Below are 22727 nucleotides of genomic sequence, written 5' to 3' on the forward strand. Positions count from 1 at the left end.
AACCCTTGGCATTAGAAAGTATAGTGTTCTTGAGCAGTGCCTTCCAGACCCCACTATTGTACTATTCTTCTCTATTATTTTGAGAGTCAAGATGACTACTTTTTAACAGGCTATGCTCTGGTGTGAGAGAGAATGAGAGTGTGTATGTGTAGGGGGATAGGAATTTTGGGATGCGGATGTGAGGGAGTTGAGTTTTTAATGTGTTTGTGGATTGGTTCACCATGAGCTCTACTACTTTTTTCTTCATTGTAAAATACTGATTTAAAGATTCTTTTGATAAATGTCTCATTTCCTTGTCGTAGAGTTGAAAAAAGAAGATATTTACGCAGTGGAGATAGTTGGTGGTGCCACTCGGATCCCTGCAGTGAAAGAGAAGATCAGCAAGTTTTTTGGTAAAGAGCTCAGCACAACGTTGAATGCAGACGAAGCTGTCACTCGAGGCTGTGCTCTGCAGGTGAGTTCCGTCTTGTTCAGAGGTCATAGCACAGATCTCTGCATTAACATAGGGCAGTCTGTGGTGTAAGATTCTGAAGCCTTTGCTTAAGATGGGTGGCTGACGTACATAAAAGGTATTGATGGTGTAGCATGTAGTAAGATCAGTTCAGAAGATACAGAAGCTGGGGGCTGTGCTGATACAGGACTTTTGATTCTAGCACTTGGGAGGTAGAGGCACATGGATCTCATTGAGTTTGAAGTCTGGCCTACAAAGTGAGTCCAGGACAGCCAGGGCTACACAGAGAACATTGTCCTAAAAAACAAAACAAAACAAAACAAAATGGGGCTGGGGGGCTAGGTTGATAATTCTAAGCTAGAGCTGATAGGATTTGTTGGATTTTGTTGGATCATCTGTGTTGATTTGTTACCGATTAAAGGAGGACTTCAGAAAGTAACCAGTTACACAGTAAATTTGACAATGACAGCAGTTTGTAGAACTGTTCTGATACCATTATATTACTATTGAAAATAATTAAATCAATGATGGCCTTCTATTGTTTGTAGTTTTATAATACCAATTTATAATGTCTATATGTGTCAATGGACTTTTAAACATTTTCATTCTAGTGTGCAATCTTATCACCTGCTTTCAAAGTCAGAGAATTTTCTATCACTGATGTGGTAGCATATCCAATATCTTTGAGATGGAATTCTCCAGCTGAAGAGGGGTCAAGGTAATATATTATCAGTCTTGTTTATATGTACTCAAATGAGTGTTGAGACTAGGCAGTGTATTGGCTTTCATTTCAGTTTACATGTGTATCTGTCCAATGCATGAAACGAGATTATTGTTGGTGTAAATTCAAGGCCAGGCATGATAGGGAATCCCTGTAATCTAGCATGTTATTGGTAGAGAGAGGCAGGAGGATCAAGAGGTAAGGTCATTTTTGGCTACATAGTATGAGGCTGGGCTACATGAGATCCTCTTCTTTTTTCTTTTTTCTTTTTTTTTTTTTTTAAAGGCATGAAAAAAAATTAGTGCCCTGTCCTTTTTAAATTACATATACTTGTTCAAGTATATTATTTTTTAAACACTCTAGAGATTTTTTTAAAATTGTTATTTTATTTGTATATTTTAGCTGCATATTTTAGCTGTATATTTTAGCCTGTGTGTCTAGTGTATGAGGAGACCGGAAAGAGGGCCTTAGTTTGTAAGGTAGCATGTGGATGTTGGGAATCAAACCCATGTCATTTAGAAGAGTATCCAGTGCTCTTAACTTTGAGCTATCTCTCTATGAACCTGGAAATACTAATAGGAGGAGATACTAGGACTGTTCAGTTATTACAAACCTAGGATACATGTGTCAGAGGTGTTCAGAATGTTATGATTTTTGTCTGAGGAAAATGCTTACCATACAAGCTAGAAGACCTGGGTTCAGATCCCCAAAGCTGATATAAAGCTAGGGTGAGATTGAGAGGTGGAGGTTCAGGAATCCCTAGAAGCTTCCAGGCTGAGAGCCTGGAATGGACAGCAGCAAACAGCAGAGATCCCTGTCTCAAATAAGGTAGAAGTTTCTCTTACCTCAACATGTACACACCTGTCAACACCCCCTCCCCAATAAAATAAAAAGAATGGAATATTTATAAAGAAAAAGAACATTATGAATTTTTTCGGTTTTATCTTTTTTCCCTTCTTCCTAGTGACTGTGAAGTTTTCCCTAAGAACCATGCTGCTCCTTTTTCCAAAGTCCTCACCTTTTATAGAAAGGAACCTTTCACTCTTGAGGCCTACTATAGCTCTCCTCAGGATTTGCCTTATCCAGATCCTGCTATAGGTGAGTAAAATTGAAACTGAAATAGGAACAAACACGTGTCTCTACTTAAAGTACTAAAAGAAAAAAATAGACTCTTCAGAAATGTAGGTGCTTTGGGCCACAAAAGCAAACATCTTCTGCCCTTAGTACTTGTGTGGAAGCAGTCAGATGGTTATTTAGTGGAGGCTTGCTTTTTGTGGCAGTGTTCCTGGGTCGAGTGAACATTGTGGGTGCTTAAGGTGGTCCTGATGAAGAACATGTCATAGAATTCAGTTGGGTTCTAATACAGGGTTACAAGATTTTCACAGAAACCACAAGATTGTTTACAACATCAGTTTATTGTAGATTTTGGAACCAATTTGACAAAAGTCTTTACAAATTGGAAACATTTATAATTTGGAAATAATTATCACTTGACAGAAACCAAGAGCTCTAAGTGGATGAAGAGCCAGGAGCAGGTTTAGTGACCTTTGGGAGTTGTGGGATGAACGTGGGCCTTCTTGCTTTTCATTTGTAGGACAGGAAGGACATGACAGTCATTCATACTCAGAAATGCTAACTTTCCAATACTGGCCTAGCCCTGGGTATGCTCACTAACACATTGGACTTCTATAGCCTTCTTCTGAAACCCACCATGTGGCTGACCTACCCCACTGGCTTTTTCTCTTAGGCAACTCCCAAGATGTACCGCTTGCCAGTCTCAAATTTTCCATGGTTTGTTTTGTTTGTTTGTTTGTTTTTTTTTTTTTTTTGGTTTGTTTTTGTTTTTTTTTTAATTTCTTTGAACTTTAAAAGATAAGAAAATAAACTTCACAACAGACTCTTGGTATGGTAGTGAGGTTTAGAAATGACCATTTCTTAGGAAATGACAAACTGGGAGTTTTTAAAAGTAAATTGTGGAAATTGGATGCTTGACTATCTGGCACAGCACATGCAGATGACATAGGGGACTGGAGGAAAGGAGAAACCGACAGGAGATATTTGAGCCCGCAATGTGGGGGTGCCAAGAGTGAGCTGTGTTGAGAGGAAGGAGATGCTGCTTCTCTGGGAAATGATCCTGACCTGGGAGCCTGGTTGTTTTATTACTGTGGAGATGGATATTTAAATTCAGTCTTACAGTGCATTCTTTCCTTAAATCCCAGCTCAGTTTTCAGTTCAGAAAGTCACTCCACAGTCTGACGGCTCCAGTTCAAAAGTGAAAGTCAAGGTCCGGGTAAACGTGCATGGCATCTTCAGTGTGTCCAGTGCGGCCTTAGTAGAGGTGCACAAGTCCGAGGAGAGTGAGGAGCCGATGGAGACTGATCAGAATGCAAAGGAAGAAGAGGTAACCTGCACATTTGATGTCATTTATATTGGTCACAGCTGACTGGCTGACAGAAGCACTGAGGCCACTCAAACCACTTTTACATTTCATTCCAATGGAAAGGAACTGAAATTGGCTTCTCCCTTCAGAACATTTCTCAGCTTAACACTATACTACTGATTATAGAAAAATGCTAAGTCTGTTAATTGTTTTTAGAAGTACAGGAGATTATATACTCTTGATAAATGCAGGTCTTAGTCTCTCTATTACATCAGATTCAAAGCTCTGTAAAACTCCAAAAGCTTGGCTCTTCCCCAGATGTGTGTGCTTAGGTAACAGCACCGTGCAGAGCACCCACATTGAGATCTTGGTTTCAGGTGCTTCCCAGACTAAAAGAATTCTCCAGGCTTTGGGAGGAACCACGTGGAAGGGAAGCTCAAGTTTGCTTTGGGGTTTGTGTTTCCACACGCCATTGAGTCTTTTATGATTCACAAGGGAATTCCATAGTTCTACAAGGGTGAGCATATTGGCCAGGGCAGGTACCACACTGTTGTGTTGAACTCCAGAGAGGGAAACTTCATGTGCTGTGAAATTGTGCATAGTTGAAATTTTCAGCCCTGTTACACTGATTGCTGGTAGGTCAGTGGGCATTGTATACTGTGTGACTTTGAGTATGTTGTGAAGGCTGCCTAGGGTTTTTCTATTAGAATCTTCTGGTTTCAGTGTTTAATTTAACTGGTTTTTCAGAAAATGCAAGTGGACCAGGAAGAACCACATACTGAAGAACAACAGCCACAGACACCAGCAGAAAATAAGGCAGAGTCTGAGGAGATGGAGGTACAGCTTTAGAATTCTCAGTCTTTTAGGAACTTCCAGGGACCTGACTGGAATGTGGTTCTGTGCTAGTATTTATCTATATACGTTTTTAGCTACATTACATAGTATGTTTTGGAAAGTTAAAAGAATATTACCATTAATTTTTTTTATTAATAAAACAGTGAGACATAAATTTTTTTTCTGCATTTCTCAGATGTTGCCAACTGTTTTACTGGTTTTCTTTCTTCCTTTTTCCCTTTTGCAAAGTTTTAGTGAAGAAAAATTTTGATGGCTTACTGTTCATGAATCTGTTTGGACATATTTGTAAATTTAAGAATATTATTCTTACAGTGATAAACAGCAGTGCAGGCCAACGTAATACAGTATTTTAGTTGAGGCTTACGTCTTTGTGGTCGTCTTTCTGTGCCTCGGGTGGAATACCAACCCAGAACAGTCACGGTGGCTAGAGAGCAAGGACAGCCACTCCTGCAACTATAAGGTGTGGCCATGTGGCTGGGGACATGGGGCAGTTGGTACCAGTGATAAATTCTATACCCAGTGGACCTGTTGCCAAACTTGCCAACTTGAGTTGGATTCCTCAGACATACATGGTAGAAAGAAAACTGATTTCCCGCAAATTGTCTTTTGAACTCCATCCACGCAGACCATGGCATGTGTGCATGCATACATATAAAGTTTTACGAATGTAATTTTTAAAAAAGATGCAGCAGTGCATTTGTGTAGGTGTGAGATGGGGAGGTAGGACACAGGAATCCCTGGGGCTTGAGGCCAGTGAGTCAGGCTGAATTGGTGTGCTCTTGGTCTAGTGATATACCCTGTTTTAAAAATAAGATGTTAGAGCCGAGCAGTGGTGGCGCACGCCTTTAGTCCCAGCACTTGGGAGGCAGAGGCAGGCAGATTTCTGAGTTCGAGGCCAGCCTGGTCTACAGAGTAAGTTCCAGGACAGCCAGGCTTACACAGAGAAACCCTGTCTTGACCTCCCCTCCCCCAAAAGGGAGGTGTTGGATTGTCAGGTTGTTTTAGCAGGTCAAGGAGCTTTGTCACCAAGCCGGAGTAACCTGAATTTTATCCCTAGGGCCTGTGTGGTAGAGAAGAGGACTGACTTCTAAAAGTTGTCCTCTGACCTCCATACATGTGCTATGGCACATCTGCTCATATGCCCACCTCTAAATAATATAGGGAATAGATTGTTCTATTCAGGAGAGCTGGGAATATCCCTGATGCTCACCTTTGTTCACTACATGGGTACCTGGGCACATACTTGTTTGCTCATCCATGAATGTATCATCATGTATACATAGAAACACAGAAATTACTACAAAGCTATGTTTAGATGCACTGTAAAATATTTCAGGATGATCATGTATGGCACTGGCATAGGGTCTAATTGTACTGTCTTTGCAGTACCTGCTTTTAGGCATATTCCTGTGGTAGGCAGTTAAAATCTGTAACCTGTTTTCATTGAACAGATTTCCCATAGCTTTGTAAGTGGTATTTTTTTTTAATGATTTTTATTTTACATGCATTGTTTTGCCTGCATGTTTGTTTCTTGTGTGAAGGTGTCAGATCTTGGAGTTACAGACAGTTGTGAGCTGCCATGTGGATGCTGGAAATTGAGCCCAGATCTTCTGGAAGAGGTCCTCTTAACTGCTGTCTCTCAAGCTCCCTCCCACCTCCACGCCCCCTTTTTTATTTTATTTTAGAGACAGGTTCTCACATAGTTCAAGCTGTCCTTGAGTTCCTGATGCCTCAGCCTGTGCTCTGTAACAGTACACTATGGCTGATAGCTCTATGTTGGTTATGAGGCTGCAGAGGGTTGTTAGATATATTAACATGCAGTGGTGGCGCACGCCTTTAATCCTAGTGCTTGGGAGGCAGAGAGAGGCAGTCGGATTTCTGAGTTTGAGGACAGCCTGGTCTACAGAGTGAGTTCCAGGATAGCCAGGGCTACACAGAGAAACGCTGTCTTGAAAAAACCAAAAAAAAAAAAAAAAAAAAAAAAAAAGATATATCACGTTTTTTCATTTTTAGTTGTAAAATAAATATGGCTACATTTTAAAGTATACAGCACTGTAGCAGTCATTACTTTCAGTCTTGCAGAAATTCTCTACCTGTCCTTTCCTAAATCCCTAATGACCCATTATGTTTTCCTCCTGAATTTATTATTTCACATACAACAGATTCACTCTTTATTTTCTAGATATGATAATTATGAGTTACATCATCAGAAAGTTAACTGAGGCCAAATCAGCTTTTGACATTTAATTGGATCCATTTTAAAATATCAAGTTAGTTTGTATGGTTTTGTTCTTCATAATTTTTGTTTCCTTAGACCTCTCAAGCTGGATCAAAAGACAAAAAGACGGACCAACCACCTCAAGCAAAGAAGGCAAAAGTAAAGACCAGCACTGTGGACCTGCCCATTGAGAGCCAGCTTCTGTGGCAGCTGGACCGGGAGATGCTTGGCCTGTACACAGAGAATGAGGTAATTGGAACTTCGTTTAGGGCAGTGCTTTTAACCCAGTTCCTCCTGTTGTGGTGACCTTCAACAAGAAAATGATTTCCTTGCTACTTCACTAACTGCAATTTTGCTTCCGTAAGGAATTGGAATGTAAATATCTGATATGCAGGATATCTGATACTGACTCCTGTGAAAAGGTTGTTTGATATTGCTGTAGGGTTTCTGCCAGTTTGGACTATTATTGGTAAAAACAGATTTAAGTTGTAAACTATGGCTTGTTATATTCTTTTTTTTTGTTTTGTTTTGTTTTTTGTTTTTTTGAGACAGGGTTTCTCTGTGTAGTCCTGGCTGTCCTGGAACTCTGTAGACCAGGCTGGCCTCAAACTCAGAAATCCGCCTGCCTCTGCCTCCCAAGTGCCAGGATTAAAGGCGTGTGCCACCACTGCCCGGTGGCTTGTTATATTCTTTTGTGTGTGATAGTAACATGACGTCTACATCGGTAGCTCTGTCAAGTGGCTTTTTGTTTTGTTTCGTTAGAGAGACAGGGTCTTTCCTTGGCTATGTAATTCTGCTGGTCTGGCCAGAGATTCATCTGCCTCTGCCTCCCAAGTGCTAAGATTAGAGGCACATGCCACCATGCCTGGCAAAAAGGTTCCCATAAACAGCTTCAGGAACTTTCCTCCCCAGCCCCTCCTGAAAACATGGTTTCTCTGTGTACCCCTGCTGTCCTGGAATTCACTTGATAGACCAAGCTGACCTCAAACTCTCAGAGATCCACCTTTTGAGTGCTGGGATCAAAGATGTGCACTACCACTTTTTGTCTTACATATTTTGTTTTTGCTTTTAAGAGTCTTTTATTTATTTTATTTTTTTATATTATTTATTTTGGTTTTTCGAGACAGGGTTTCTCTGTGTAGCCCTGGCTGTCCTGGAACTCACTCTGTAGACCAGACTGGCCTTGAACTCAGAAATCTGCTCTGCCTCTCAAGTGCTGGGATTAAAGGCATGCGCCACCACCGCCCGGCTGAGTCTTTATTTTTTATTATCTCCCCCCCCCCACCCCCCCAAAAAAAAGACCAAAACGACAAAACACCATAAAATCTGTGCATTTCAATTTTTTATTCCTGGATCTATTTTGTTGGAGTGACTCAAGAATTGGAAGAATTTGAGGAGGGAAAGCTCTTTGCTTTTAATGTTAGTTGATGATTAAGAGGAAATTGTCACTGTCGTTGTGTTTAATTCTTTGCTGCTGTTCTAGGGTAAGATGATCATGCAGGATAAGCTGGAGAAGGAACGGAATGACGCAAAGAATGCAGTGGAAGAGTATGTGTATGAGATGAGAGACAAGCTGAGTGGTGACTATGAGAAGTTTGTGAGTGAAGACGTAAGTGTGCTGCCCTCTCACTGTTGAAGTCTAGGGAATCTTCAGATGCTCCTCAGAGGGAAGCTTTGCTATTGTGTGTGATCACCTTACTAAGAAATGCTGGAGAGGAGTGAGTGGTGGGGAGCACTTGCTCTTGAAAGGCTTGAGTTTTGTTCTTAGCACTTATAGTGGCTCACACACTGTAGCTATCGATGTAGAGAATTGACAGCCCTTTCTGACCTCCATGGATGCTGTGGTACCCTTAGATACACGCAGGCAAAACATATATACGCATCAAATCTAAAGAACTGCTAAAAATTTCTGCTTGGGAGTTACATAGCTGTAACTGTTGTTTAGTTTTACATGTGTTAAGAGTTCACATGCATTGGAGTCCATGTAAAGCCTCAGAATTGATGTCTGCTGTCTTGCTAGATTCTTCTTCACTTCCACTTTTGAGACAGTTTTTCTTGAACCTACAACTGGCTGACTTTTTTTTTTTTAATAACTAGTGTACCTAGGCAGCCTGTCTCATTTCTTGCCTCCCGAGTGCTGGATTAGAAGAGCTGACACATCTGTTTGGCTTCTACATGGGTTCTGGGTTTCAGAACTCATGCAGGCCCTTACTTACACTTGCATGACAAGCACATGATTACTTACTTCATCCATCCCCCTAGTCCTGGTTTGCATTTCTGTATTGTTTCCCATTACAGTGTATGTGGGTTCAAGAGACAGACATGTGATTGGTTTTTTTGTTTTTGTTTATTTACAGGATCGTAATAATTTTACCTTAAAACTAGAGGATACTGAAAATTGGCTGTATGAAGATGGGGAAGACCAACCAAAGCAAGTCTATGTAGACAAATTGGCTGAATTAAAAGTAAGTGACTCTTACACAGAGCTACCCGAGCCTCTGTAGTTTCCAAGTAAAAAGCACAGGCTAACAATGCATCCAAGAACTGTATCGCTCTGATGACCTAACCTGTTATTCTCTTAACTAGTTATAGAATGTGAGTTAACTTCTGTTCCAGTGAATTAGCATTGAGGCCCTTCTTGGTGTCAGGATATAGAAAGAGCAGCAAGTTCTAGCCCTTCCTCAGATACCTGCTGTGCAGTTTGTGTCAGGGCTGTATGTACCTTTCCCCCACAGTATAGCTGAGGCTATCCTTAAGCTCCTCAGCCTCCTCAGTGCTCACTGCAGGCTTGCCATCATCCCCAGCAAAACATCTCAGTGAGATGAGCTTGATGTTGACTGGATGGTATTACCTAGTTTGAGGCCTTTGTTTGAAAAAAGTTGTAAATTCACTGAGAGGAAATTGTAACTTTTTCTTTTGTTCTGCCTTTTATTGTGGACTTTCTAGAAGAACTGGGCCATTGTAGCTGTCCAGAGTATATGGCTCAAGAACAGTGCCTGGGGTTTAGTTTACTTTGGCAGGGATACAGGTGGTCCTGCTAAACTATACTTTCATTTGTTTGGTTTTTGTTTTTAGAAAGACAGGGTTTGGTTTCTCTTTTGTTGTCCAAGCTATTCTGGAACTCAGTGTGTAGACCAAGCTGTCCTTGAACTCAGAGATCCACCAGCCTTTGCCTCCTAAGTGCTGGAATTAAAGACATGCACCACTACTACCTGATTTCACTGTGCAAAATATTTTTCTTTTTCTTCTGGAAAATGCCAGGCTTAAGAAAGTTGAGAGTAATCATTTCAGCCATCTTGGCTAGTGTGTCTTTCCTGTACCTTCTTCCAGTTGAGTCAGGCTTTTTGTGATTTGGGTTATGTTTAATTCAAAACCTACATCCTCTTGCTATACCATCATTGCACCAGAAATCTCCAGTGTCATTGTGTTGAGTTTTCCAGTTCTTATTTCCTAAACAGTGATTATTTAGTTGATAAGAATTGGGACCTAGCATCCAGGCAGTGGTGGTGCATGCCTTTAATCCCAGCACTTGGGAGGCAGAGGCAGGTGGATTTCTGAGTTCGAGGGCAGCCTGGTCTACAGAGTGAGTTCCAGGACAGCCAGGGCTGTGCAGAGAAACCCTGTCTCCAAAAAAAAAAAAAAAAAAAAAAAAAAAAAAGGGGGGGGGGGCCCAGATAATGTACACATAGTTCACCTGTGTCTATAGCTGACTTTGTCTCCTGCCTCTCTTCATCTATGTGTGGGAGAGATGGGGGTCATTTATTGTGGAGATTTTTATTTCTAGGTGTGGATTTTGCCACCTCTTTTCTTGAAAGTGGTATTGTGGTTTCATCAGATTCTAATGTGGTTTTTAAAAGTTTTTGGAGATTTTATTTATGTATCTTTGTGTGTTTTTGTACCATGTGTGTGCAGTGCCCTTGGAGGCCAGGAGTCTGAGCCCCTGGGACTGTGTGTGTTTGTGTTTCTGAGCCAACGTATAGTTATGAGGACTTGAACCCAGGTTGTTCTCAACTGTGGAGCCACCTCTCCAGCTTCCTCGGTGTGTTTTTTAATAAAAATTGTTGGACAGGTAACTTTTGATTGTCCTCCCATTGTGAGAATTTGGGGGCTTGGTCATGAGAAACAACTCCAGTTGGGACAGTGTTGACTTGTGCTCATAGAGCAGCTGGAGAAGGTGCCTGGCACTTTCAATGGTTTGCACAAACATTTAGCTTAAAATAACCTGTATTATTTTAAGCGTGTGTGTGTGTGTGTGTGTGTGTGTGTGTGTGTGTTCATATTCATGTATGTGCATGTACATACCCAGAGAGTGACAAGTTTACCCATTATTCTTAATCCTAGTAGCTATATAACTTGGATAGTTTAAGCTACCCTATACAAACCTGTATTCTCCTGTTAAGACTTTAGGTCAACCTATTAAGACACGGTTCCAGGAATCTGAAGAAAGACCAAAATTATTTGAAGAACTAGGGAAGCAAATTCAACAGTATATGAAAGTGATCAGCTCTTTCAAAAACAAGGTATCCTAGTTTTATTTTCCTATGATTTTTGGTCATGGCACTATGTGTTTGTTTAATTTTGTGTTTTTGAGGCAAGATCTCACTTTGTAGGCCTGGGTGGCCTGGGACTAGCTATGTAGGCCAGGTGTCTTTGAGCTCACAGAAGTCTATATTGCCCGTGTGTCCTGAGTGCTGGAATTAAAGGCATGCACCACCACATCCACATCCAGCCTTAGTTTTTCAAAGATTTTTTTTTTTTTTTTTTTGTCTTACTAATTTTATTCTTGCATACATAGAGGGCATTGGATCCTCCTTGGGGCTAGAGTTACAGTTGGTTTTAAGCTGCCCAGTGAGGATGCAGGGAACTGAACCTGGGTTTTGTACAAGAACAGCAAGTGCCTTTAGCTGCTGACCTGTCTCCAGCCTCAGGATGAGAAATGTTTCAGAGGCAGTATTGGGTAGGAAGTCACTCATCCTTGTGCTCATCAGCAGCTGGAGACGGTGCCTGGCACTTCCAGTGGTTTGGACAAACATGTAGTTTAAAATAACCGGTGGTATTTTAAGCATGTGTTGTGTCTTGTGTGTCTGTGTGTGTATTCATATTCATGAATTCATATTCATGTATGTGTGCACACATACCCAGAGAGTGTCTTCACTGTCATCTCCACTTGTAGGAGGACCAGTATGAACACTTGGATGCTGCTGACATGACAAAGGTAGAGAAAAGCACCAATGAGGCGATGGAGTGGATGAATAGCAAGCTGAACCTGCAGAACAAACAGAGCCTTACGGTGGATCCAGTTGTTAAGACAAAGGAGATTGAAGCTAAAATTAAGGTAGTTCTTGCCCTTGTGTACTTTGGACATTTCTTGACAGCTCTTTGTTATCAACAGTTGGGATTTCATTGTGGCTTAGGCACTGGGGTTTAGCATGTCATAAATATAGAATTTGTTTAATTTATAAGAAATTACAGTTTTCTTTCTTTACCATTCTAGGAGCTGACGAATATTTGCAGTCCTATAATTTCAAAGCCTAAACCCAAAGTGGAGCCTCCAAAAGAGGAACCAAAACATGCTGAGCAGAACGGACCAGTGGATGGCCAAGGAGACAACCCAGGCTCCCAGGCTGCTGAGCGCGGTGCTGACACAGCCGTGCCTTCCGATGGCGACAGGAAGCTTCCTGAGATGGACATTGATTGATTCCAACACTTGTTTATATTAAAACAGACTATTATAAAGCTTTAAGTTGTCAACTTTGTTCTGAATATCAACTACAGCAAGCAAATACTGGAGATTTCTTAGTCAGTTTTTAGGGGATCTCGGGGGGTGGGGTATATAGGTAATATACGGAGCATTTTGACTTCTCAATAGTTAGATGCAGAGATGAAGTGCACTGTCCTCTCCTCATTACGGTCCTGTGTAAGAGCCCAGCTAGTCTTTCTGAGCTCTTGCCTCTCTCCTTGTTTGAATCATGCTTCTACAAGGTGAAGTGTGTTTGGGGAAACTGAGCTCTAACTAAAGCTATGACAGCCGCCAGGCAGGCTTTTCCTTAGACACGACAGAAGGTCAAATTATGCTTTGGAAAGTGGGTGGAGATCGCCACCAGCATTCTCTGCCTGTGGGGTTGTGGGGCTGGTGTGTCCTCCATTTCTGAGGGTCAGAGAATTGCCAAGCATGAATTAGCACAGGAGAGCGCAGCAGGGCCTGCTCTCATTGCCCTCTGGTTCCAGCCCTGTCCTCTCCTCCATCTGCAAGCAGTATAAATGCCATGTGCTCTCTTCACTCAGAGCGAGCTTTAGTGTGTCAAGGGACTTGGACTCTGGCTTCCTGTACTTCCTGAAAGTACGTTCACTAATCCTACAGTATCAAAGTCTAGTTTAACCTTAAGGTTAGGTTGTAAATAACACAGTTGGGTGTGTAGGCATGGTAAATCTGAGCAGTCCATCTGTAGTATGGTGGAAAGATTTGTACCCTGACCTGCCCGAGTGGTAGATGATGTATGTAAATGAGAGGTTTGGTTGGAACAGAATGAGAGTCCAAGGTTCTTAGTTTGTTTGCTGTCCTTTGTGTTAATGTGTGTTGAATCTGCCAATCTGTATGTTAAAACAGCTGACAGATTGTAAAGCAATTGCACTGCATTGCCCTGGACAAGTCTGAAATGAGTGTAAAAAGACAAGGTGACCCAGGTCACAAGAACACCTCATTGTTGGCTCAAGCCAGTGTCAGGGCACCACATACTCCTTGGGCAAGTCTACAGGAAAGAGATGTTCTGCAAACAAAGGGACGGATGCCTGCAGTAGAGGTCCGAGTTGGTTACCTGCCTTAGTTACAAGTGTTAGTTATGTTCTGGGTCTTTGTAATCACTGATCTGAGTCTCTCTGTTTATTTTTGCTTCTTGGAAATAAGCTTAATCCATGCATAGTTAGAATTACTATGCTTCAGTCTGTCTGCACAGGAAGTGCTGTAGCTCTCAAGTGCTCTGGAGGCGGTTGGAGAGGAGGGAATGCATGCTTATGTAATGTAAGCAACTGGACTCCCGCTCAGTGCAGGCCTGGAGCCCAGGCCAAGTGTATGCTCTGCTGCTTTGAGTGCTGCAAGAGTGCTCACCGGCCTTGCTCTGAGGCCAAGAGCATGAGGCCATAGCTTTTTCAAATGCAGGCTGCAGGATTAAGCCAACTCTTATGCAACTGACTGTCCTTAATGAAGATCTCTCATAAATATTTGTGTGTGGGGGTGGGAGGGTTTGGGTGTTGGGATGGGGATGAATTTGAAGTTTAAAGTTAAAGCTAGAAATGAGATGATCTGCTTCTGCTCTGTCTATATAGGCCAATTGGATTTATGTGGAGGCAGGCCAGACGGCAACTGATGACTTGTGTGCAAACAAGTGTTTATCCAGGTTGCGTTATCCAAATTGGTTTGTTAAAAACTCTAGGTCACATTCTTACACTAAGAAACAGTAAACATGAGACAAAGTTTAGGAAAAGCTAATAAAAGAAACCTGTCTTAACTTGAATGGTTTTCTTAATTTCCTTAAGTGGGCTGTTGTGTGTGTGAGAGAGACTGGGGGAAACTTAAAAGTATGCGTGTGTGTGTGTGTGTGTGTGCGCGCGCGCGTGTGTGAGTGGGTGGGCAGGGACGGCCTGGGGGAGACTCAACAGAATAATCTGGGCCAAATATAGTCAACTTTTTTAAAAGTCCTGAGCAGTCCAGTCATTCTTTAGCTATTTGCCCATGTACTGTTTGCTAAGACTCCCTAGATAACTTTGGAGCCTTCTGCCCCAGAGAATAACAATCTGGTGGTGTCCCCTCTTATTGGTATAGGAGTCTTCTGTGAGGCCCGCCTTTATGTTTGATAATAGAAGGCAGATGACACAGAGCATTAACCTAGGTGTCAGGCCTGCGTAGGGCCAGAATCTGCTAGGAAGGGACGGCTGGCTAGTGGCCATGCCCTGTGGTGAGGGAACTGGGTTGAAGCAATGAGACCTTTACTGCCATGGCATGGGTCCTAGGCAGGGAGAAGTCAGAAGCTGGTTGTCTGGAACTCACCTTTATAAACCATGCTGACCTCAAACTCAGATCTGCTTGCTTCTGCCTCTTGAGTGTTGGGATTAAAGGCGTGTAGCGCCACACCCAGCCTGAAGTTGAGCCTTGTACCTGCCCTGAATTACGTTCTGGGAGAAAAGAGGTTGGGGCGGGCCTGGCCATAGCTGCTCTATCAGCATCAGCACTTCTGGAGGAGAGTACTGTTCACCCATGGTCAGCAGTGCCCCGGCATGGGGCTGTGGGAGCTGTGAGGAGGGGAGTAAAGCAAGGACTCTGTAAAATTGTCCACTGTGGTCACTGCCTTGTGTGTGGAAAAATCCCAGTTACAGGATCTGGAGGCATGAAGAACCAGGTGATCTGTGCAAGGAAAATACTAGAAAGGGCCTGGGTGACTACTCAGATCTGTTTACCTGTGGCTGAGTTTTTGTGGAAAAGTCTTAGATTCTTACCATGTGTGTGGAGTTAGATAATTGGGCCTGGAGAAGCCAGATGTACAAGACTGAAAATACATTGAAGCCAAGATGTTGTACCGAAAGGAGGGGGAAGGATTTCGGTGTGGCTCCAGCTTACCCTATGGTGAAAAACTGTGGTGATTGCTTTCAGGGGAGTAAGCGACAAGGCAAGAGGTGGCAGGTTTAGAGGTTGACTTTTTGTTGTCTCGTTGCTGAAGATGAAACCTAAGGCCTCACATATAACAGGCAGTGCTCTACCATAAGCCACATTTCATCCTCAAGCTCATCTCCCTTGGACTGTCTCTTGAGCGCTGAGATTAAAGGCATGTGCCACAATGCTTGGCCTAAAACTTTTTAAAGAGACTGGCATGGGAGACAGAGGCAGATGGATCTCTTGAGTTCAAGACCAACCTGGTCTGCATAGTGAGTTCCAGGACAGCCAAGGATGACTTTAAGGTCTTAGTATAAAAATGAGGTGAAACTTCAGATCTGTGGGGGTCATGGTAGGTCAGTTGTGGGTTATAAAGGTTATAGAGGATGGAGAAAACTGCTGTAGTTCCAGGTAGTTGTGGAAGGCAGCCTCAGGTCTGAGGGCAGCCTCCTGGATTGGGAATGGACTGTAGAAGTGTCCAGAAAGGAAGTAGAACCTTCTAGAGCAGAAGTTTGGGAAGAGGGAGGCTGACGGTGAGAAATGGAATGGCCAGTAGGCCTAAGATGCTTCAGGAATGTTCCAGAAGGTGGGAGCTGGTTGAGCATAAAGAGCTTGGAGTTCAGTGAAACCGGAAGTTCCCAGGCACTCTCAGCCTGCTGGAAACACGATCAGATGGCAGGCTGGGCCGTGTCCTGTGCCCATGGTTTAGAATTAAATGAGGATGGTTCTCACCACTCTTCAGGAGACTTGTGGTTTGCCAGTACATTGCTTGGATGACTCTGGCTGGGGACAAGCCCAGGATATGACCCTCAGGCCAGGAACATGGCTGCCCTTGTGCTCTGGATTCTGCTATTCGAAGCACAGGCTGCTCTAAGAACTGTAAGCAGGAGGGATGTGATCTCAGCATCAGCCTAGGAAGCAAGACAGAAAGCAGGAAGGTGTGCTTTTCTGGGAGATCAGAGAAAGGAGGGGCCTAGGCAATGTTAACAATACAGACAGTGCTTTCCTGATTTGTTCAATACTCAAGGGTGATTACTGGCTGGCTCTAACCTTACCATCCAGTTTTGGAGCACGCAGTCAGGACAGGGAGAATATTTGCTTTCAATTACTCAATGGGATTTGCATGATTCAAGTCCAGCACGCAGCGTCAGACACTATAGAAAGCTGTGTTTGTCTTGGACCCTTTCATGAGCTGTGCCGAGACTTAAATCCGTCCAGGGCTGGGTGCCTGTTAAAAATTTGGAGTCCTGGATCAATGGAGGAAGAGAGACCACCATGACTACTTTTCTTATCTCCAGTTAGCAGGCTTTTCCCACCACTACTGCAAGACTCAAATTGTTCTGCTTTGTTTTCTACCTGAACTAAAAAAAACTTATTTTAAAATTGGGATTGGAAAGACAGCTCAGCAGTTAAGAGTGCTTGCTGATCTTGCGGAGGCCTGAGTTCAGCTCTCAGCACTCATAATGGGCTGTCTGTAATTCCAGCTCCAGAGAATTGAAAACCTCTGCTCTCTGCAGGCAACTGCATTTGCTTGGGCACACACGCACATGCACACACACACACATGCACACACACATGAACGCACACACACAAACACGTATGCATGCACACACACATGCACACAAACACGCATGCACACATGCCTGGGGCTCCCCCTCTGGTTTCTTATTTGCAGTTACTTGAATAAAAAAAAAATAACCTTTTCTGGAAAAAAAATAATAAATCTTGAAACCTTTCTTTATACTTTAAAGCAATACCAGCCTACTATTTCAGTTTGGCCAGTGTTTGCAAAGGGAAAGCTGCGGCTCAGCTTCCAGGACAAACTCTAGCCAGATATTTTCAGGGTGAGCTGGATCAGAAGGCATATTCAGCCCGAGGGCATCTGTTAGTTATTCCAGTGACCTAACAAAAGCAATACAATGAAGGAAGGGTATCTATGGCTTACAGTTTGAGGGTACCAGTCCATCCTGGTGTGGGTGGGGTAATGAGAGCATGCAGGAAGCAGAGATGAATCCTGGTGCTAGGTTCTGCTCCCTTTCTATTCAGTTCAGGACCCTGGTCCATGACATGGCTCTGCTTGCTCCAGGGCAGGTCTTCCCTCCTCAGTTAAACTTCAGGGAAATATTTTCATAGATGCATATTGGTGTGCCTCCTAGGCGATTCTAAATTCCATTAGGTTGCTAATCAGGAGTAGCTTTCACAGAAAGTTTTTAGGACCTCAGTGAGCTGCATGGTGGTACCTGAAACATGGAGAGGCCCGTGTAGCAGTCTGGAAAGGCCCTTGCTTGAGTGAAGGGTCTTGCCTCTGTGCCTGGTCTCTCTCAATGAAGCAGGGACTGGAGTCCAGGTGCCTCCCTGTGACTAAAGAGATGCAGTGTTTTCAATGGAGACAAATAGCGTCAGAGCTCTGGGACCGGCTCTACAACTCTGCTTTCTGGGTGGGGAAAGGGTCAAGGCTGGTGCTCATCATGAACCCAGGAATCCTCATACCAGCTGGTTACGGTAGCATAGCTGGCCATGGATCTGTCATAGCTGACGATGACTTCCAAAAAGCCACCCTCAGTATGGCATGACCATAGTCCTTTCTTTTTTTTTTTTTTTTTTTTTTTTTCTTTTTCTTTCTTTTTTTTTTTTTTTTGGTTTTTCGAGACAGGGTTTCTCTGTATAGCCCTGGCTGTCCTGGAACTCACTCTGTAGACCAGGTTGGCCTCGAACTCAGAAATCTGCCTGCCTCTGCCTCCCAAGTGCTGGGATTAAAGGCGTGCGCCACCACCGCCCGGCACCATAGTCCTTTCTAATCTGTGGGGAAACCCACCTAAGACCCTTCGAACCCGTGGTGGTGCTAAATCCTATGTATATTAGATTTTCTCCTATAGATATCTTTGATAAGAGTCGGTGCATAAGCTGGGGAGAGTAAATCAGGTGTGATTTCACATGCCTATAGTCTCAGCACTGAGGGGCAGCGGATCAGACGTTCAAGGTCTTGGTAGTTCCTTAGTGAGTTCTAGGCCAGCCTGGAATCCATAAGGCTTTATTTCAGGGGAGGAAAATAAGGGCGGTAAGAGATGAACAGTACTTAGAGAACATTGAGATGTTCTGTCTTGTACATAATGGATGCTACAGGCTGCACACTAGTATACTAGTGTGCTGTGTATTAGTAGAGTACACAAAGCTGGGCAAAAGGATGAGCAGTTACCTAGGAAAACTGAGCAACACAGAAAGAGGTTTATGCACACTACTGAGGATAGTATGTAATTTAAAATTCATGAGTTATTTCTGGTAATTTGCACTTAATGCCTTCAGGCCATGGCTAACTGTAGGTAACTAAAACGAGAAGTTAAGACAGTGAATGAAGGGGCTTATTGTTTTTGAAGTAGCTCTCATTTCTTCTTTCGAAAGTTTTATTCTATCTATTTATTTTGTGTGTGCATTGCACACTCGTGAGGGCCAGATACACCTTTTAGGAGTCAGTTCTCTCCTTCCACCATGAGAGGTGTAGAAATTGAACCCAGGTCCTCAGATCTGGGGCAGGTCCCTTCAGTCATCTCACCAAACCCAGGTCTTAAGAGCCTGAATTTCTTCTCCAGCCAGTTCTGGTCTTCTGTAAGCTGCAGTGCCAATGCTGCCACATGGGGGCGCCATCGTTCTTTCTTTGTTATGGTGGGTTGTTGCCATGCAGATCAGAATCAGCACAGTATTCAGACTTTATGTTTAGAGAAGTTTGGAGAAGGGATGGTGGCTCCTCTATCTATGGGCTAGGGGTAAAGCAAAACCAGTCTGGTTCCACACAACAGCTAGAAGTGAGAGTGTTAGCCACTAACCTGTTGTGTTGTGATGTTTAATCTTCGCTGTCAACCTGCCGGCTTAGAATCACCTAGGAGACACACCTCAGAGAGTGCTGGTGAAATTGTTATCAGAGATGTTTATCTAGAGGAGGAAGAGCTTCCCTAAATATGGGTGGTAACACCCCCTGTGAATGAAAAAACAGCAAGTTGAAGGCTGGAGAGATGGCTCAGCAGTTAAGAGCCCTGGCTGTTCTTTCTGGGGACCTGGGTTCCATTCCCAGCTCCCACACGCTGGCTCACAATCATTTGTAATTCCAGTCTCAGGGGATCTGATGTTCTCTTTCTGGCCTCTATGAGTACTGCACACATGCCATGTAGACATAGACGCAGGCAAAACACTCACATAAAAATAATAAAGACATGTTCAAAAAAATGGAAAAACGCAGAAAGTGGAGTCTGGGGAGTGCTTCAGTTGGTTAAAGTGCTTGCCTTTCAAGGACAAGATGCTGAGTCCAATCTGCAGAACCCGTGTAAAAAGCCAGATGTGGTGGTGAATACCTATATCTTAGTGCTTCCGGGGCAGAGGCAGCAGATCCCGGGGCTTGTTGACCAGTGTCTGGCCCATTTGCCAAGCACTGGGCCCCAGAGAGAGAACTTGAGTTGAAAACCAAGGAGGACAGCTCCTTAAGAGCGAATGGTACCCAAGGTTGACCTGTGGTTTTCACGTGTGCACACCCCACCACATGCAGTCTGCCCCTCAACACACACACACACACACACACACACACACACAGAGAGAGAGAGAGAGAGAGAGAGAGAGAGAGAGAGAGCACTGAGCACCAGTATTCATCTTTGCTTCTCCACTACAGCTCTGATGTGATTACTACATTAAGCTATTGCCACCATAGGACCATAGGTAGAGTTTCTCTCACCACCCAGCTTCCCCACCATGATGGACAGCTGGACAGCGCCCTCACCCAAACCAACCCTTCCTTCCTTCAGTTGCTTTTGTCAGGTACTTTGTTCCAGCAGGGAGACAAGTAACTAAGATACTCCTAGAGATCTGACCACCCAAAGTGTGGCGTTACTGGGTAATAAAGAAGACTCTTGGATTGATGTTAGCCTGGGGTAGACACTGAAGAGTTCTGGGATAGATGGACACTGGGGTAGACAGACACTGGGGTAGACAGACACTGGGGTAGACAGACAGACACTGGGGTAGACAGACACTGGGGTAGACAGACACTGGGGTAGACAGACACTGGGGTAGACAGACAGACACTGGGGTAGACAGACACTGAGGTAGACACTGGGGTGGTAGACAGACAGCAAGCAGTATAGACAGACACCAAGACACCGGGTTTGACAGAAACTGGCATAGACAGTTATGCTTCCTGGAATCATCCTGAAACGCTCTCAGTTTCAGCAGGTCCAAGGTAGTTCTGAGCTTCCACAGCAGCAGGAAAACCTTCCTTCCTGTCTCCAGCAAGCCAGGGCAGGCCCCGACAGGAACGGTGCTACCCAGCAACTGCAGGACTACTAGCCTCTAGGTTGGAGATAGAGCTACTTTCTGTTCCTTCATGTGACTCTGTCCCAGGGCTTCATGTGGACTAGCTAAGACCCTTTCCCAACTGAGCTACAGGCTAGCCATTTCGTTATTTATTTTGAGGCGGGGGTCTCATGTAACCCAGACTGGCTTCAAACTTGAACTCAGATTCACTAGATGACCTTGAAGCCCATCTGCCTCTATGCCCTAAGTGCTGGGATTATAGTTGTACACTGCTCTCTGCCCAGTTGATATTGTGCTGGGGATTGAACCCAGGGCTTCATCATTGCTAGGTCAGCGGCCTACCACCTGAACTACATTTGCTGCCCCAGTTGTCGTTTCTAACCAAACCTGTAGCCTCCAGTGTCCTGCTTCAGGTACATACATCGCAAGCCGTCCCTCCCTCAAACTGGAAGGTGGCTCTATGGCATGAGGGATTCTTGCTGTTCAAGGGTCGTGCCTGGGTCAGCGAGCCACGCCACACCGTTTCCATCAGCTCAGATCCAGCTCTTCAGCCTGCTCTACACAGCTTTCCCGGGTGCTTTTGAAAGGAGCCCTAAATTGGAACCAGCTCATCAAGCTGCTCTGCCTATTAACAAAATTGCTTCCTGTTAATTTGAGTTTACACAATAAATGGCTCCTGGCAATCTCTGGCAGGGCTGCGTGGCAGCACCTCACCCACCATGTGCTTTGGGTACAGGACGGGGCATTGATAGGGGAGCCGAGGAGCTCTGGGCCCAAATGCCATGGCAACCACCAGAGAGGACCCGGGGTTATTGCAAATAGAAAGGCTGAATTATTTGCCGGTTTGTTCATCACTCCGAGGAGTCTGGGATGCACTGGCCTAGCAACATGGTCACTACAAGGTCCACAGCTGCTATTATGCAGCTCTTTGTCTAGCAGGGCCTGCAAATAAGTGGATAATTAACAGTCATCAGGCAGAGAGCTATGGTGGGTCCCAGACAGATGAGCCTTGAGCTAAGAGGTAAAGACGCACAGTGGAAAGAGAGGATTGGGGGCAGCTTGACCCCTGGCATGCAGGAAACAACGAGTGGCACTGTGGGGTAGAAAAGAATCTAGGGCAGAGGTCAGTCTGGCCAGACACTGGCAAGGGCCTGCAGTTCAGAGCCACAAAAGCCTTGTCCAATGGGAAGATGGCTTAGGTGGTAAAGTGCTTGTCACATTAGCATGAAGACCCAAGTTCAATTCCCACCCAGCGTCTATTTTAAAAATTGCCTTGGTGATAGATATATGCTCCTAATCCTGGTGCTGAGGAGGTGGAGACGTTCCCTGGGGCTTGATGGCCAGTCATCCTAGCTGAATCAGTGAGCTCCAGGCCAATGAAAGAGTCTGTCTCCAAAACAAGAGCCACAGGATGCCTCCTGTGGTAGTTTGAATGTAATTAGCCCCCACAAAAAGGTGGCACTATTAGGAGGTATGGCCTTGTCGGAGTGGGTGTGGCCTTGTTGGAGGCAGTGTGACATTATGGAGGAGGGCTTTGAGGGTTTTTTTGTTTTTTTTTTTTTTTTTTTTTTTTTTTTTTTTTTTTTTTTTCGAGACAGGGTTTCTCTGTGTAGCCCTGGCTGTCCTGGAACTCACTCTGTAGACCAGGCTGGCCTCGAACTCAGAAATCCGTCTGCCTCTGCCTCCCAAGTGCTGGGATTAAAGCCGTGCGCCACCACTGCCCGATGGGCTTTGAGGTCTTATATAAGTTCAAGTCTCATGCAGTGAGACAGTCTCCTTTGGCTGTCTGTAGAACTCCCAGTCCCTAGCTCCATGTCTACCTGCATGCTGCCATGCTTCCTGCTGTAACGGACTAAGCCTCAGAAACTGTAAGCCAGCCCCAATTAAATGTTGTCCTTTCCAAGAGTTGCCATGATCATGGTGTCTGTACACAGCAATGAAACCCTAGCTGAGACACCTCCTGAGTGAGGGAGGACACCTGAGGCTGGCCTCTGACCTCCATGTGCCCTCTCTACCCTGTTTGAGAAAGGGTCTCATTACCACTGTTTTTACTCCAGTGCAAGCATTACCTGGCCCACAAGTTTCCATCTTGCCACAGGAATGCTGGGAGGACAGGGGATCATGCTACCAAGTCCAGCTTTTCTGTGAGTTCTGGGGATCCGA

The 22727-nt window shown here is 44.2% G+C and overlaps 1 protein-coding gene across 1 annotated transcript in view; it reads left to right on the plus strand.

Moving 5' to 3' along the window:
- Positions 1 to 14136, plus strand: part of Hspa4 (heat shock protein family A (Hsp70) member 4) — a 41961-nt gene extending 27825 nt beyond the window's left edge. Inside the window, exons 9-19 of the mRNA XM_034504540.2 lie at positions 303 to 454; positions 1063 to 1169; positions 2137 to 2270; positions 3392 to 3573; positions 4300 to 4389; positions 6722 to 6874; positions 8109 to 8234; positions 8983 to 9090; positions 11026 to 11145; positions 11799 to 11960; positions 12120 to 14136. Coding sequence (XP_034360431.1) covers positions 303 to 454; positions 1063 to 1169; positions 2137 to 2270; positions 3392 to 3573; positions 4300 to 4389; positions 6722 to 6874; positions 8109 to 8234; positions 8983 to 9090; positions 11026 to 11145; positions 11799 to 11960; positions 12120 to 12323 — 1538 coding nt within the window. The 3' untranslated portion in view covers positions 12324 to 14136. The remainder of the gene's footprint in view (positions 1 to 302; positions 455 to 1062; positions 1170 to 2136; positions 2271 to 3391; positions 3574 to 4299; positions 4390 to 6721; positions 6875 to 8108; positions 8235 to 8982; positions 9091 to 11025; positions 11146 to 11798; positions 11961 to 12119) is intronic.
- The last annotated feature ends 8591 nt before the right edge of the window (positions 14137 to 22727 follow it).

The sequence above is a fragment of the Arvicanthis niloticus genome, chromosome 6 (assembly GCF_011762505.2).
Source record: "Arvicanthis niloticus isolate mArvNil1 chromosome 6, mArvNil1.pat.X, whole genome shotgun sequence".
Classification (NCBI taxonomy): domain Eukaryota; kingdom Metazoa; phylum Chordata; class Mammalia; order Rodentia; family Muridae; genus Arvicanthis; species Arvicanthis niloticus.